Source organism: Molothrus aeneus, chromosome 9, assembly GCF_037042795.1.
Source record: "Molothrus aeneus isolate 106 chromosome 9, BPBGC_Maene_1.0, whole genome shotgun sequence".
Classification (NCBI taxonomy): Eukaryota; Metazoa; Chordata; class Aves; order Passeriformes; family Icteridae; genus Molothrus; species Molothrus aeneus.
In genome coordinates this window covers 6009312-6027283 of record NC_089654.1, presented here as the reverse complement: position 1 = coordinate 6027283, position 17972 = coordinate 6009312, and the positions used below count along the sequence as shown (strand labels likewise).

Sequence of the window (17972 nt, the reverse complement as noted above, 5' to 3'; positions counted from 1 at the left end):
TCACATTGCCCTGGGAGTGCTAACAGCACAACTAAGTGTGCCTAGGGAATTTATGGAAAGCCCTCTTTAAAACTGCTTCCCAGTACAGCCTAATTCTTCCACAGTATTAGCATATGGTTTTGCAAAGCTGATAAACAGAAAAACAGGTGTGCTCCTCCTTCAAGGATAACACACACATGGGCTGTCAACAGCACATGCAACAACACCAGCATGGAAAAAAGCAGGTCTGGTGCTTGTATCACTTGTTGAAACTGCTCATCTTTCCAAGATCTCCACATTAAAGCCATTTCTATTATTCCTGTTAAAGCAAGCATGCATACAAATAGAAAAGAGGAAAAATCTTATGTCCTTTTTTTGCAGTTTTATTTTTCTTTTTAAAAAGTTTTTTGGCACTACATAGTTCTGTAAAGAATAGAAGTGACAAATTTTTAAACACATGAAATCCCCTTCTAATTTTATTTTTTTTTTAGAACAATATATATAAAGTCTGAAGCAACCAAAGTATGAATACAGCTAATAGAAAATAAAGAACTTAATTTTAAAAATTCTCTCTCTTTACAGTTTATCAAGATAAAACAAAACACAATTCCCCTTAAAAATAGGGTAATAAAATAGATGAAATTTGTATCACTCAGTTTTGTGATACTAGTAAAAACTATAGTTCATATCTATGTACAAATGATACAGTTTAAAAACAGTCTTAAATAATCTTGTATCTAAACATGTTGCATTAAGATTTTAAATCAGAACCTGAATTTCTTCCTCCCCTCCCCCCACCCACCCACAATCCCATCCAATTTCACTTTTTCTGTTGAATGTAATTCAGATTCAAGTGTGGGTGTCCTTGAGACAGAAGTGAGAACCGCTGGTTACTCTGCATCAGTGGACCAGCTAAAAGAAAATGGATTACAATTACTTCAGCAAATCAATCACACATTGAACAGTGCTTGGCAATATTCAGTGTACTAACCTAACTTAGAAATAAAGCCATTTACTAGACTCACACAAATGCTATCTGTGCACCTAACCCATTTAATGGGACAATGTAGAATTACTTTAATCCTATCTCCAAAATTCCCTAACAATCACAAACACATTATTTCGTTGCATTACTTCAGTTATTTAACAAAAGTAATTTCAGGATTTTAAGTAAATTCAGTTTTCACTTGGAAACCCTGCTAGAGCCAATAGATTAGATTTTGAAAAAGGATTTGGTGGCCGTATCTCTCATTTTACACCAGGTGACCCCCAGCAGCATGGAAGCTGCACATCCTCCAAGTCAAATTTGAGCACTGTTTCTCTGGTAGTGAAGGTCTTTTTCCTACAGCCTTTCCCCATCCTGCCAGATACTGAACACCTTCACCTTTCATAAACATCAGAGTTGAAATCAAGTCAGTCTTTTCCAGTTCCCTGGTGAACTGAGCCTGACCTAACTTTGCAGTCAGTGCTGCTCTGACTGTGGATGGGCTGGACTAAACCTTCAGAGGCCCCTTCCAACCTCAATTATTCTATGGTCTTGCAAGTTTTTATCTATGTAAGTCATTCCACAAAGCAAGGTACAAAAGCCAAATAAAATGAATTACAACAAAAATTTCTTCATATTCTGAACACGCTCATGGGCCAATCATCTTAACCTCTACTGAAGCAGAGGCAGCTCCAGGTGAGCCAGCAGCAGCAAAGAGGCTGGAAGTGCAACAGGCTGCACACTGGCTCAGATTTCAGAATTCTGTTTTAACCCTTCCCTCCCACAAGGATTTGCATCATCCACAGAGGAAGCTGAAGTGCTGATTTGACTCTGGGATTCGTGAATGTTTTTTCAGGGATTTCCATGATTGCTTGGCTTTTAAAGCCTTTGAGACAGTACAGAGACATGGAGCATGAGCTGTTGATCACATACTGGTTCTAGTACCTTGAGGGTAGAAAGGTTTGTTCGGTGGGTAGCTGGCATTTCCCTGCTGCATGTAGTTCTGAGGCATATTGTAAGGCCACGCTCCTCGGAGGAGAGGAAAATGGGTAGGGGTCCCATGGTCCCAAGGGACAGAAGGAGGGTTCATTTTACCAAACTGTCCTTGGAAACCCTGATCTATTTTTCAATTGAAAGGGAAAAGCACATTGCAAGTTGAAATAATTAAACAGTAAGTCACAAATACAATTTACATCTTAAATAACAGTTTGCAGGGGACTTAATGTGATCAGTCTGATGTGCTACTTTTTTAAAATTTAATATACATCAGTAAAAATTACCACCTAAATTACTTCATTATTCACTATAATAGAATTATTGGGAAGAGAGAGGATGAATCAACATTAAAATCAAGAGCTATGATTTCACTATTTTTATGACTTTCTCATGATGAAAAATACAAGGTCTGAACAATATTCAGAACTGCTGAATCCCACACAAATGCTTGATCCCACACAAATATCCACTATCACTGACAGAGCTGTGACAGGAAAACTATTATCCTACTGCAAGAAATAACTCTCAGGTGTACACTGGAATTCCACTAATACTTACATGCTTAAGAAACTTGCTATCTAGATCACTGGACTGACTTAAAAAATAGTTTTAGAGAGAAAAAGATAAACTTTGGAAATAAATATACAAATTATAAAGCTACTCCAGTTACAATTCTGATATCACTGCAACATTAAGGATGAGAAATCAAGCATCCAAGGAGGCAGGATCCACAATTTGAGGCACAGCTTTTGAGTATGCATGAAAAAGGGCTGTGTTGATACTTCTAATGGTCCTACTTCTAATCAGCTGTCTACTGAAAAGAAAATTTAAGTAGCTCCTTTCAAGTCAAAGTTATGTGAGCCAGGACAAAGTTTCCTCAAACTTACTGTTGTCAAATTGTCCTGAGCAGGTATGAAACCATGCTTCAAACAGACAGGAGACAGCTCATCTCTACTGTGCATTCACCTTAATGGCATCTAAGCCAAAAAGGAAATAAAACTGATTCAATTTCAAATAGGAAAATTATTATGATTTGGAACTAGGAAAAGGGGTGTCATGAGGTTGGAAATTGATGGAAGATGAGGCATGGGAAATAAATACTGTGACTGACAGCACACAGAGAAGGAATTCGAATTTATGGAGCTTGTCTGAAAGAAGGCAGCTACCTTAGTAAGGAAATGTGGATTGGAAGGAGCTGCTTAAAGGAAAGGCAAAGCTGGAGAAGGGGACAGATGAGAATATCCAAAATGGAGAGGTAGGGACAGAGCACACTGGAGACACAGAAAACACACGGGTAGAAGTTCCTGTATCCTTTAAAATATATGCCCCACAAAGCTTTAAACAGAAAATCATGTATCTCCAGCCCCTTATGTCTGACGCCCATTGGTGAATTATTCCTCATCCAAAACAGCAGACTCAGCTGAAAATCTACTGTTACTGACAATCACATCATTAGTGCAGAGAAAGCATGGGCAGGAGATTCAGAATTTCCATCTCAGGATGAACAACTGCACCAGTACATTATATTATGCATTTATTTTTTTAAACAGGAGGACTTACACACTCAGAATAAATCAGAAGACCACCACCATGATTAATGATGTAAAGGTTAACAGTTAAAATTTAGAAGCTGCCACAGTTCATGTAGCGGAGAAAACTGAATGGGCTTTAATCATTATATACTGCTTTTTCTCAGCCTCAAACATACCAGTGGTTGCTACGAGGCAAGAGGCTGTTGCCCACTTGTCACAGGAAAATGTAATGTCAGGAATCAACATCAAGATTATGGAAGTTAAGTGAGGCAGGACAAGCCACATGAAAAAACAGAATAGGTAAGATCATATTATACTGTACTAAAGGTGAGGAGACAATATTCAACTTGCACAACTGTAATTCTGCCAGTCTCTAAGTTCATGATTGCAACCTCAGCATTTGTCTAATACATTGTGTAACAATGTGTTGATCTTAGAGGTCTTTTCCAACTTTAATGGTTCCATGATTGTCTAAGGAATCCATTATTTGTCAGCACATTCACAGAAATGTGAGTGATTCAAACAATGATGAGGAGGTTTCTCAGTTGAATGCAGGATTTCTCATTGTTGCACAGCCATTAATGGCAGACAGGACCAATGCCTAAAGGTTACGGTGATCAATTCTCATTTTTTTTCCTATGAAAATGTTAAGACAGGTGAAAGTCACGATTTGGTTTCTTAAGCATCATATTTTTATCAAACAATCTGAAAGAGTTAGCTGTTCCTGTAACACTTAACACTTGTACACAAAGTGTGAGAGGTTTGATACAACAGAGAAGAGTTACCTGAATTCCCCACAGTGCCATTGTTCACCAGTGAGTTTGGAGTCACAGGATTGTGCCAGTGTCCCTCATGAGAAGTGCTGGGGATTCCCATGGGCCTGGCAGCAGGCTGTGCAAAGATGATACTGGGATCATTCAAGCTTACACTGCTCTGGTTATTTGTGGTGCTGCTGCTGCCAGATCTCATAGAAAATGGAACATTTGTAGAATGAGGAGGGTTACCCGGTGCAGAGTGAATAACAGGCCCATGAATAGGCCAAGAAGTGTTGGGAAGCTGAATTTGGTGGTGATGGTGCATCTGAAGTAGTCCCAGGTTATGCAAGGTGGAATACTGACCTGGGGGAGATTGGGGAAAGTTAAACAAAGGCAGCTGGACCTGATGGGCTGGCTGTGCACCCTGCTGTGGCTGAGGAACGTGCTTAGACTGGGATATTGATTGTGGCTGAGTCTGGTTAATGGAGGCTGGCTGAGAGGAATTCTGTGGGAATTGCTGAGGTTGTGGAGAGTAAGATGACTGATGCGAATCAGACTGGAGGAAAAAAAAAAGTTATGTATTTCTGATTAGTTCACTGGCTATTTAATGGTGTTTTCTTTAATAAGCACCCACTGCATTAGACTATTTATAAAACAGCAAAGCACTCCCCAGCAACACCCCAAGCACTGCACCCAAGTTCCTGTTGGCTTCAGTAAGTGCAGCTCAACTGACACTGACTTTCACCAACAGATAATTTGGTCTGTTAATGTGGCACATCCCACCATCAGAAACAACATTCTGAGTGAATATTAGTCCCAAGCTCTTCATTAGACTCCTCACACACTTGTTTCTGATCTTTAATCAGTGTCTTTCCTACCCTACTTATGTACAGACTAGGATCTCATTAACTAATTGCCTTACTTCTAAATAGAGTGGTTCTTATTACTGCATAGTTTTTTAAGTAATTCCAAAGTAAGCTCCTAATATTTCTTTCATTTTTAAAAATCTGTTAAACAAGAAATGCAAATTCCAAAAACCCAGTTTCCACCTTCATATCCTGGTCTTAGGCCATGGCTTAAGGCACAGTAATAGCAATTATTACAGCCTTTGCAGAGCTCTTACAAAGTTTTCTCTTTCAACAGCAACAGAAACAGGCATGAGGCTATTTTATCTGTTTGGAATTGTAACTGAACAGAGAAGCACTTCAAGAAATTGAGTGTCTGGGAAAAGAGTTACTCAGTTTATGTGCCAACACTTAATGCCAGTATCTGGATTCCCCAGTCTGGTTTTAAGCACTGAGACAAGATGCTGATGGAATAAGTGTCTCCAGAGACATTCAAATGAGACAGGTACCTAAAGCAGAGAGGAGAACCTGAATCTCAGATCTCATTTTCCCCCTGAGACTGACTCCTCTCTCCACAGACTACAGCAGCTAGCCAAGCGCCAAGAGCCTCAGCTGCTGTTGAACACCTGGAGTTAAAGGTCTCTGCAGCTTGTCACTATCCCTGACTGCTCACCTGTCCATTTAAACTGGCAGTCACTTGTCTCCAATAAACAGAGGTGTCTGCAGGACTGCCCATGCCAGAGCATCCCCTCCAGCAGCACGCTGTGGGTCTGTGCCTGGGCAAAAGCTGGAGCCCACAAGCTGGGATTGCTCCCTGCTGCTATTCCAACTGTGCCTGTATGAGTGCCTCCTATACCTTTCTATCAAACCAGGAAGAGAAGGTAAAACCTGGGATTTGGAAGATGATCACTAGTTTAATAGTTTAAATGTTATAAAAATAAAGCACACGTATTCCAACATTTCTGCAAATATTAACCCACCAAAAGCATGCATTGAATGTGCCAGCAGCAGGACAGGAGGCATAATACACTCCAGCCTCTTGATCTGCTTCCCACTCTCCCCCTCTTACTCCACCAATATTCCCCCTTCCCATTCTTCTCCACCAGTTCCTGGACAGAACATATTCACCAAGAAATCCTGGCCAAATGACAACCATGCACCACACACAGAGTCCATGGCATCCAGGTGACACAAGAATGAGCACATGATGTGTGTGCCTCTGAGTGCACCCACACATCCAGCTTCAATTCCTCAGGCAGAAATATAAGGCTCCTAAAAAATCTACTCCTGTGGCATTTTCAGCCCTTCACTTGGATTAGGGCTGTATCAGTCCCTCTTTAGAAGCACACTGTAAGTCATAAAATCTCCATTACTGGAGACAGCATTCCAATGAAGGCTCGCTGATCAGTCAGCAAAGTAGCAAACTGAACAAAGAGCATTAGTGATCAGCAGCCTTGATTACTATATTTACTTACTTGCCAGCTTCATTAGCAGGCAGATACTTCTCAGATTAACAGCTTAAAATAAATTAATTTCTGCTGTACTGTCTGCTCCAAAAATATTAAATGCCAGCAGTTGTATTTGCACAAATACCCTCTGCTCCTCATCTCCACTCAGAAGATTAAACATATTTTATGTAGCTCTGTGGAGACTTGAAAAAATTCTAGCACAAAACTGTCAAAAATTTCCCTATTGTTCTGCTTGTGCTTCTAGTGTGCTCTGGCAGACTTTTCATTGAAGTATGACTCAATGTGTCTGTGTGCTGTGTCTGTATGTGACAGTCCCTTAAGACAGATCTCTCAAACCACAAAAAGTCATGGTTGTCACTAACCTAAGTCTCCAGCATGTTAACAATGAGCTATGCTTTATCTCCCTTAGTAACTCCAGAACACTGCCAGAATATGAGAATTTGAAAGGCATCCTAGCTTAATCTGCCCTTTCAAAATCACAAGGTTATCTCATCTCAAACTTGACTATGAGGTTTCCATACTGAAAACCCATAAATGCTCCCCAAGACACAGTGCATCACAAATCAAAGTTCCATTAACTGGCACAGTGCAACGTTGTCATTACTAGGTTGAGAAAAACCCTGCAAACCTGTTCCCAGCATGGCTGCTTTGCTGCAGCTTTGCTCCCTGCAGCCCCCCCAGCACTTACACATTCTGATGACTGCCTGGTGCGCAGGGGTCGCTCCACCTGCTGCTGGCCCACAGCCACCAGCTGGGAATTCACCATGCTCCGGACCAGCTGCGTGCCTGATCGAGGAACATGAGTGTTAATAAAACCCACAGGGTGACAGAATAATGAGCAGAACTGGGAGTCAGCAATACCTTAACTCTCATGTGACACAGAAGAGGTAAATCACTTTCACCTCTCCTCTCCTTTAAGTGGAAACTTTTCCGTCTACTGGCAGCAGACAACTTTAATAGGCACAGGAGCTAAACACAAAGTCTATTTTTGAGTAAAACAAAGTCTAGCAGGAACAAGGCTCACCTTGCTATCAGGCTGGAGCTCTGGTTTATATAGGTTTCCATATTTCTGCTGTAAGCAGCAGCATTTTAAATAGCAATAATGACAGCAGAAACTTCTGGGCAAAGAAAGTAAACTAAAAAAAGACTAAAAGATAACAGAACACAGAAGCATGGTTCTTCTGAAGTTCACTTATGAATGCTTCCTCTACTTTTTCAATTACCACAGGCACCCAAGGGCCTAATTTGAAAGAGTTTGCAATTAATCTTCTCTAAGTACTATCAGTAAATTGAAAGTTGGATTTAGCCTAATTCATCTGTATGCTTTTTTTGAAATGCTACTGAAGGAACACTGATTTTTGCTGAAAATACATTTACTTACCTCTCACAGATGATGGAGGGTTAGCTAACATTGAGAAATATTTGGAAGAGGAAATGCATTCAATTATTATTATTATTATTCCTATTGTTACTATTATGACTATTACTACTTTGAAATGCTCCAATTGTGAGTGGAAGACAAACAATGCAATAATGCAATACTCTGAAGTACACTGCATTTTACTGCTGAGTACATTTTTACCACCCATGCAAAGACTGTACTTCAGGAGACATTACTCCTCTTGCAGAAAAGCAACACAGACTAAAAGCTGTATTTTCAGTGACTGAAACATTACTTGCAGGATTTGAAGATAATTATCAAGTCTTTACAGAAACCTAGAGAAAAAGGATCTCAGAGCTTTCAAATTATCCTAAGACATAAACTAACTTACCTGGCACACTATTATTTCTCTGACGGGTTTGTTTGAATTCAGGACAATCTCTCCTAACATGACCCACATCCCCACAGATGAAACACCTTTTCTCTCTTGTTTCTCTGTCATCTTCTTTCACCTCTTTTTCATCATCTTTCTCATTCTCCTTTTTCTTCAACCTGAACAATAATTTTTATTAGCAATATCACAAAACCACACACAAACACATAATCTCTGTAGAGCTGTTGTACTGGGAATGGTTACATAACCAACAGCTGTACCAGAATACAAATATCTCAGGAATCCCAAATCACACTTTCAGATTCTGGGCTGGTTAACAGCCTGTATACACTTAATGAAGTTAGAAGCTCCCCAGGCTTGTCCAAAAGCTGTCTGACTGTATTAGGGCAGAACTAAGCCTGCCAGGTAGCCGGGGAACAGCTCTATGCAGCAATCCCACTGCAGAGTCAGAATATACCCAAAACAAATGAGCTGCACCTCCTTCATCCAATCTCCCCCTCACTGGACAGGGCACATTTCTCTGTCACTGTCTGAGCTCAGACAGGATGTGCAACAAAGCACTGAGGCTCTTTCAAACACTCAGTTCTAAAACAGCAGGAGAGACAAGACAAGAAGTAAAGGTCTTTTTCCACAAGGTATCTGCAGGATTGTTAAATAATAATATTATTATGTGAGCTGTATATACAATCTGAGAGAGATTCTGTGTGGCTGTGCTGTAGAAGCAGTTTGTGTGAAGAGCAGATCACAACTTTTCCTGAGGCAATTATAGGGAAAGAGGTGATGGAATTCCATGTGCTTGTAGTACAGAAAGCATCTGAAAGAAATAGTCCACCTGTGACCACAGGGTTCCAGTGCACTTTCATGTATCTTGAACTCAGCTGACTGAACAAAAGGCTGTAAATAAAGATTTTGTAGCAGGAAGAGACCAAGAATCCTTTGAAGAATTATGGAGCACACAACTGAACACAAGGAGCAAATAAAAGAGCCCAGAATAATTTGCATTCTAAGGACTTCAACAGGTTTTAAGAGGAGTCAGACAACCTAGGCTGAGTGGGCATTAAATAGCCAAAGCTCTAAAAAGTGAGGAGTGCACATTTTCTGTCAATTCCTACTAAACTCTCTTGGAAACACTGACCTGCATGTACCAAGGACTCCCTTTGCAGGAGTCCTGTACCCAAAATTCCCAAGTGAAATCAATGTACAAGTACAGGATCACCAAGTGATGTGGTGATTCTGTAACATCATGGCACTGATATGATGTTACAGAAATCCACCTCACCTATGTACATTTTAACTAATCCCAGAGTTTAATAAATGAACTTTGACCTGCCTTGCAGATGTACATTATCAGATCTACAGAACAATTCAAATTCAACACTGTCCTCTGAAGATGACCAGTACAGGAAATCCATTTTAACACATCATAAATTTTGCAGCCAGGTAATATGTTCTCCATCTGAATGTTTACACTACAAAAAAGATATTTTAGTGATCCAAGTTTTAAGTTAAGCTTAACTACATATTAACACACCATAGAGTGCTGATATTACTGTGTGTCCTTCCATAAACACTTCAGATTTAAAGAGGTGATCAGAAACTGTTTTAAAAAAAGAAAAAGTAAGATGGGAAGTTGAGGATCAGATATGAAGCTTTGATTTTCTCTGCAATTCAGCAATTTTTTATTTCCATTAAATCTTCAAATATGCAAATCCCTCGTGATTTAATCTCAAAGATTTCACAATAGCTTTGTGTATTACTTACCTCCTCCTCTTTGGACAGTCTTTCATGTAGTGACCAATTTTTCCACAGACACGACAACATCTGTCATTGGGTGCCAATTCTCCATCTGTCAACACTTTTGAGTCAAAAAAGTATTCCTATCAAAACACATCAGACAGATAAAATATATAAACCATTCACTTACAATATAAACCATTCACTTACAAGACTGAGGAATGAAAGTCAAACTGTCAGTCTTCATCTCTTATTGCTCCCTGAATGTTATCACTTCTGAGGTGATACCTGGTGCTTTTCTTCCCCTTGATAATGGCAGCTTTTTCAGAGATATGGAGCACTCTGGGCTATTTGGTCTTAGGGACAGAGGCTGAATTTGCAGAACAGCTTCCCCAGGCTCCAGCCTGCTGCCCACCTTTCACCTCCCCAAAGGCTCTTCAGAGCACAATTTCTTAGCATATGATCTATTTTGGTATCTGAGTCACTGCCTGTGTGCTTTCCAAAGCAGCCAATGTCCCTTCCCAGATGACAGGATTACATCCCTTTGGACAGGACACAGCTCAGGTGGGAAACAGATGGAGCATCTGCAGACTGACCTGTAGCACTCCCCTCCCCTGGAATTTGCTCAGCACTGCTGCAGTTCTGATGTGTGTCAGCACAAAGGCCTGGTTTACAGCCTCTGAGCAACAAATATTGTGAAAGTACTGAAACAGAGGTACAAACTCAGAAAAAACCCACAGATAAAGGAAGCAAATGGAAAAGAGAAGATAGGGAAGGATGAAGGGAATTAAAAGCTTTCAAAAGATTTTGAAGATCCTTTAGAAAGTCAAAAGCCTTCTGTTAAAAGCCACTGGGAGAACAGTTCTCTAAACTGTTTTAGAAAATGCCTTTCTAAGTTGATATTTAAAATACTAATTACAGTATTTTATTTGCTCATATTAAAAAAACCAGTTGTCTCTACACATCAGTGACTGGACCCTCTAGCACAGAGCAGTACTTTCTCCAATATGATATTGCATGAACGCATTCCTAACCCTGACTCACTACACAAATTTTAAAGGTCAACTCGTTAAAAAAATCAATCATCATCCTTTTCCTTGGTTAAGCAGAAATCCTTACTATCTCCACCAAGTGGAAAACTAAAGAGAATGGAACATCCCTTGGATCTGTTTTCTTTAGCTACAGGAAGAGCCAGTAAGGTTCCTAGAGCCATTTCTGGGTTTTACAGCCAAATTTGCTGTTTTCTGCAATACTTTAACCTCATATAGTGGGAGGTTTTATAAAAAACAAAACATAAATTAAGCTTACTTTCCTCAAACCAGCCAGTAATACCCATTGCCCATCCAACTACTTTATTTTATATTTCAGGAGCTAAATACTTAGCTATAAATTTCATGCAGACAAGGCATAATTACACATATTGTGCATACCAAATGGATAAACACATACAAGAGATTTGCATCAATTCAGTGGACAAAGAAAATGAAAAACATACTAAAACCTCTGAGAACTTACAGCTTCTCTTCCAACAGCTGGGTAGAATGGGGTACCAAATAACTTTCTCCCATTGATAAATGCCTTCATTATGAAATTGGTCACTATTGGAGAAAGACAAAGTTATTGGAAAAAAACAGAAAAGGCACAACTCAGTGAATATTCATCATTAGCAGACATTAATAGCTTACTTTTCCTAGAGACTCCAGCACCCAGATTATGATTCAAGTCAAAAGGATCTGCAAAAAGAAGGGAGAAAAAAAATCAGAGCTGGAAAAAATTTGCTGCAACAGAATTTTTTATCTTAAAGCAGAGAATTCCATTTTAAATGCATTCACAGAGCAGATGATAGCAATGCAATGCTGAGAGTTTTAAAATTGTTATGTTAGTCAACCATAATAACAGTAAGAAGAACAATTCACTGACATGTAGTAAAAGTTATCAATTTTGTGAGCTGCAGGACTTGCAAAGAATGTTTCTTTTTGAAGCACTGACTGTGGTTTCCTCACATCAAGATCCTGTGCAGAGAAAACAGCCTCTCAAGCAACAGTTTCCTACTCCTGATGAATGGAGACTCAATTCAGCAGGAGTACCTTCAATGGCAATACACTTGGAGGTCCACTGCTTCTCAAAGGTGGTCAACAGCTTCTTCTGCCGGATGCTGATCACGTATTCCTTGAAGTCAAACTCCTCCGTGTAGAAGCGCAGCAGCCCCAGCCAGAGCTCCCCAAGGGACTCAGTGTTCTTCCCCAGGGAAGGGAGACGCTTCTTCTGCATGCAGGGGAAGGAATTTATTCAGCTACAGTCACTGCAGCACTGCTTCTCCTCAAACACCTCTCTAATTACATGTTTTTCCTTCATTACTATGAAAGATTTGGTTAAAGTAAGGTTAAATCACTACAGTTAAGACTAAACCTGGACTATTTTTAAGAATAAAAAGTATTTTTCCTGATTTATGTTATTTAGAAATTATTTAAAATAAACCAAGCAAAAGTAGAAATTCCTTTTAGCAAAACAGGACTCAGGAAGTTGCAACACTATGGGTATGGAAATTTAATTAATCAATCAATAAAATTAATCTTTTATACATTACACTGTTAAAAATTATTCATTTTCCTGAAAAGCAAGGTTTAAATTTTAGTTACTCTTCTGGATTTAGAATATTACCAATTCTTCCATGTCATCAAAGAAAAAAGCATTCCATCCATCCACCATTCTTTGTGGAATCTGTTTGCCATCAAATATCTGCCAGAACAGAGAGTGACAGTTACTGCTCTAATTCAAAGTCACTGTAAAATACTTGCAGTTCTTTTGGTAAAAAAATCATATAAAAATATAAATACTTTAATTTTAACAATTACTTCTTATACAGACAATTTCCCATTGGTAAAAAGTTTGAAAGACTTTTTGCATTGTTGCTGTACCTCTCAAAATATTTGGATGTTTCATTTTTACTTGTTCCTTGCAACTAAGAAAACATGACTGAATTACCTTGTCAAGATTCCAACATCTCTCAAGCCCACAGATTCTCCAAGGAGACTTTATATGATTTCTATTACATTTTGACTTTAGCACAGCCAAGAGGAAATTCCACTGTTATTTAAATGCACTCTCGGGGTAGCAGTAAAATAAAAACCCCCAACCACTACTAAAGTATCAGATACTAAAGATCAGCAAGAAAGTCTATGAGTCTCAACTGCAATGCTTAAGCCAATTTCCCTCTTGCACAAAGAAACCAAAAGAGGCAGAAAGGGGTAATTTTCAGAGGTACTTGGGAGTTCCAGAGTGTATCCAGGTAGAGGCAGATAGCTGAATAATTATATTCTCCCCACCCATACAATGGGGGTGCAGAACATTGTTTTCTTAGTAAAGTCTTCTGGTACATATGAAATATTTCTTTAAAGTTGCACCAAAGCATCAATTATCTTATTTTCTCCTCATCAAATAATAAAATAAACATCTTCTCTTACAGATAAAGTGTTGAGCAATAAATAATGCTTCTGACAATAACTGGTTGAAGAACTGGACTCACATTTCAAGAGCATCTGGTGCAGTCTCATAATTACAATTCCCTTCTCTCCATACCACCTGCCAATTTTTTTCTATCCTGTTCAGCATATAAATATCATCATAAGACCAAAATCCCAAAGTAAATGTAATAGCAGAACTTAGGCACAACAGACTCCCAGATTTGATCTAATTTTCTTGGTCAGTTTTACCTACTAAAACCAAGAGGGAGTTAAGAACCTGCTGATTAGAAGGGCCCCATATTTCATTTATCCCCTCTGATCCTAAAATCCCAGACTTCTCATATTTGGCTTGAAGAAAAAGTGCATCTATTTTCATAACCTCATTTTCTGAACCTACCTCCTGAAGAACTGGAATAACTGGTGGATTTCTCTGCTGTAGAAAGTACAAAACCATAAGAATATAGGCATACGAAGAGAGACTACCACGGGATGCATCACCAATATCGCAGCGCTGAAAAAATACATTTTAAACAAAATGCTGAATGCACATTTCACTCTTCAAGACTAATAACTGTGTCAGAGAGCAAACAGAAACCCCATAAGTAACAGCAAGTACATTCACCTCATAATTAAAAATTGTTTTATGAAGCCTGAAAAATAAATACACCCAAGAGCCAACTGCCATCTGGCAAATCCATAGCATAATTTCTCTAACATAAAAACAGAAAAGCTTTTCATAGCCAAAAGACTTAAAACAAAATTTTATAATGTGCCAAACTAAAAAAAAAAAAACCCAAATCAAAACTCCCAAAACATAAATCCCAGGTTTCAATACCATAAAATTTAATTTTCCTTAACTCATGCTGCAAGAGCTGTTTCTATGATTCCTTATTATTTTGGTTCCCCCTCCCCTTTTAAAAAAATAATTCATTAACAGCAAATATTTCCAGGTTACACTGGCAGTGCAGGCCACATGTGGCATTTTGCTAGCAAACATACACATACCTAATTAAAGCATGGTGCAGCCTGCACAACACAGTGCAAAACAAACACCCCTGACCAAGTCAGGGAGCTGGAGCCAGATGAGCTCAAGGTCCCTCCAACCCAAGCCTTTCTGTGACTCTGATCAGTGAATTACCTTACTATGCTTCAGTATCTCATTACAGCATAACCTTTCCACAGCACCTGCTTCTAAGCTATCCTGTGTTTCGAGCCTGTGTCATATCAAACAAGGCATTTTTAACCTCCTAGGGCTGGAAAAACCAGGGATTCGTAAATTACTTTCACATTAGCAGCAGCAGTGACAGCTGTTCCTGGGTTTTCTGCCAATGCAAACAGAGGAGGAGGCATTTTGCTTAAAAACAAAGTATAGCTACTTTGTACAGCTACAAAGTCACTTCCATACATTTACATTCAGGAGTGTATAACTCACAACTTGTATATTTCATCTTTGCAGTAGTATTTTTGGAACATGCACAATAGAATGCAATGCTATCAAAAAAATGCAAGATTCATTATTATCAATACAAGGCATTTTTAATTTGGACACAGAAGAGACATAGCAATATTGTGCACTACTGTGACCACACCAAGAAAAAAATCATTGCTAGTCTCAGTGACAGTATAATGAACGTGTCCATTCCATTCTGGCACAAAGTTATTTTATTCATCTTGATGTATTTTATTACATGAACATCTGGTAGCATGATTCACCATCTCTATAAGCTATTTTTTATTTGCCCCAGTTCCACTAAGCTTTCTTTGGATATGCTGTATTTAATACTGCAGATTGAATAAAAAGCAATGCCACGTTTCAATTACCAAAGGCTGTACAATATAAAATTTTGATAGAATATCATAACAAAAGATGCAGGAGATCTGACATTTCCAAACTCTAAAAGTCAAGTGTATGTCCTAGGCACATGGAGACTCAGGAATTCATTCATCACCTATTCCTGACCTTTATACTAAGTCAAACAAGGCAAGTGTGCCAGAAGAAAGCAGCAGTAACCTCTGGGCTGGCCCCAGATATGAAAACTTGGGAAGCCCATGCACACCCACGTACCCCTAACATCTTACAGTTACCAATTTTTCCAGTTTTGCTTGGGGTTTGGGTAGGGTTTTTTGTTTGTTATAATTGAAGCTGGTTCGAAATTGAAGAAAAAAAGGATCTCATCAGCTTTCTCTTACACAGAAATATTCCAACAGATAGCAGAAGGTACCAGGATTTGATTTTGACACACACAGTCTGATGGAGCACTGTAAGCTTAGGGAAGTGCACTTTGTATCAACAGCATTCTACTGTCTCCATCCCAGATGGTATTGGCAAAAGGCAAACTCAGTGGCTGCAGCAGAAAACACTGTATTGTACAAATAATACCTTCTTTTTATATTACCTTTGCAAAAACTTTCATTGTGTAGCCCAGATATTGCACCCTAGGATCAATAGCTGCGTAGGTAGCCAGCATCCTTGTGTTATGCTGTGCCTGGAAAAAGGGGGAAAGAAATTAAACTGGTGTCAGGGTGAGCCAATTATGTAATAAATTGTGCAATTTCACATTGTCAGGTGAAAGCTAGAATGAGCTGCACTATTCATGATGGCACACAGGCCATGGTGGATGTAAAGGCTTTTCAGAAGTATCCCCAGAACAAGACTTCCTGTGCTGTACCCTGCTCTGCCATCAGGTCATACACAGCCACCTGGATTGGGCTGAGGGTGTGGGCCACTGAATTTAAATCATGTAGAAGAAAAACACAAACACTCAAAAGCATTTCCATTCTGCTTTCAAAATTGTTCCCTCAAATGGTTATTTGGAAAGAAATAGAAAGAATGAAAAGCTTTCTTTGAACTCAAAAGGACACAAGCAGATGCTCACCAGTGTATTGTACAAACTGATATCTCCTTCCAAGCCACTCCGCCTGTGCTCAAACTTTACTATAGGCACTTTGGCTGTTGTTATAGGCAAGATGTTCCTCAAACCTGGGGAAGCAACACTTTAGTACATAAAACATTTCCATTAACAACATTTATAGAAAATCTAACTGCAAAACAAATAATAATTTAAAGCACCTACCTGGATGCTTCTTAAGAACTTTTGCCAAACCTTCTATTATTTCTTTACAGTTTAATTTCTAGGAAAAACAAAGATCACAGCTTCAGATGTTAAAACATGGATCCTATTCCAACAAGCACATTTACTATCATATATATTTCATAGATGAAAAGTCTATGTACCAATCATTTTTGGAATGTCCAAAAAGGAGCAAGCATTAAGCCAGCACATGAATTTACACAAACTCATAAGCTCTTTGTGGACATCTATAGTACACTGTGTGTCTATAAGGCATTAAAAGTAAAATAGGCTGGATCTTGCTTCAGTTGTGCAGAGTGCAACTAGCAAATCCTACCTTTCCTGTGTGCAGAAATCTTAACTGAATTAAAAAACCTTAACGAATCTTTGAATGCAAAATAGCAGATTTTATCAATTTCAAAACTCTTACCTCTGCATTTTCATGACCTTCCAATGTCATGCAGATATCTAGATCACTGTCCCGAAACCCAAATCCATTCTTTGAGGAGCCAAATAAGCAAAGCCTAGCTTTGTCTGATCAAAAGAATAGACAAGAAAAAGTTAATTCTTTTACAGTTGAATGGTAAGTGCTTAGTATAAAATATTGTTTAACTGCAATGTGCAGGTGCCCATAAAAATGAGCTTAAAGAGAGAGCTTACACTGTCACTTCAAAGACTTCAGCTTTGATAAAGGAGGAAGCACAACACTTCAGAAGTTATTTACAGAAAGCAAGGCAGGATAAAGACCTATTTTATGTATTTTTTATGACTGAAGTACAGTTACTATAATCATTAAATGGCATCTCTAAATGTGGTGCAATGTTTTGTGGTATGCAACTGCATTTTCCTGCTTTTAATAAATCAAAATAATGTGCAAACCCAGTCACCAGTACAGCTTTATCCCACAGATAAGACAGAGCTACTCCTAGGGTAGCCAAAGTAATATTTCTGCAATTCCATTCAGAGTTTATCTAGGTTGCATATTTCTCCTATGACTAGGTAAATTTGGTCAATGAGTTTTTGTAATTATAGCATATTCTTCAAGAAGACACAAGCAGTAAGATTACAATACTTTATGGAACATTCTTTCCCAATTGCTTTGTTTACATTTTTGTTTGAAACACGATATTACTAAGTATTTTCATTCTTGGATGGCAAAATTATGTTGTTAAAACAAATTCTTTCCTAACTGCAAAGAACACATTGATCTGTTCAACTGAAATTAACGCTAAGAAAATAGATCTAACACTTACTCACAGCTTTTTTTCCTAAACTTTAATAGAATTGGAAACCTTAAGTCTTTCAAGGCTTTGTAACAGGTCTCAATCCTCAGCTACTGCCAGCAAGTGGAGGCACAGCCAGTGGAC

At 38.7% G+C, this 17972-nt stretch overlaps 1 protein-coding gene across 2 annotated transcripts in view; it reads right to left on the bottom strand.

Moving 5' to 3' along the window:
- Positions 1-341: 341 nt before the first annotated feature.
- Positions 342-17972, bottom strand: part of TUT4 (terminal uridylyl transferase 4) — a 45149-nt gene continuing 27518 nt past the window's right edge. The window contains exons 16-30 of one of the 2 annotated variants that reach the window (XM_066556176.1): positions 17036-17139; positions 16609-16666; positions 16411-16514; positions 15931-16020; positions 13932-14045; positions 12732-12809; positions 12158-12335; positions 11756-11803; positions 11586-11668; positions 10098-10213; positions 8334-8494; positions 7250-7347; positions 4278-4803; positions 1910-2083; positions 342-891 (exon numbers count right to left, since the gene is read on the bottom strand). In XM_066556176.1, the coding sequence (XP_066412273.1) occupies positions 800-891; positions 1910-2083; positions 4278-4803; positions 7250-7347; positions 8334-8494; positions 10098-10213; positions 11586-11668; positions 11756-11803; positions 12158-12335; positions 12732-12809; positions 13932-14045; positions 15931-16020; positions 16411-16514; positions 16609-16666; positions 17036-17139 (2024 nt within the window). In that variant the 3' untranslated portion in view covers positions 342-799. The remainder of the gene's footprint in view (positions 892-1909; positions 2084-4277; positions 4804-7249; positions 7348-8333; positions 8495-10097; positions 10214-11585; positions 11669-11755; positions 11804-12157; positions 12336-12731; positions 12810-13931; positions 14046-15930; positions 16021-16410; positions 16515-16608; positions 16667-17035; positions 17140-17972) is intronic. The other variant, XM_066556177.1, reaches the window with a different exon arrangement.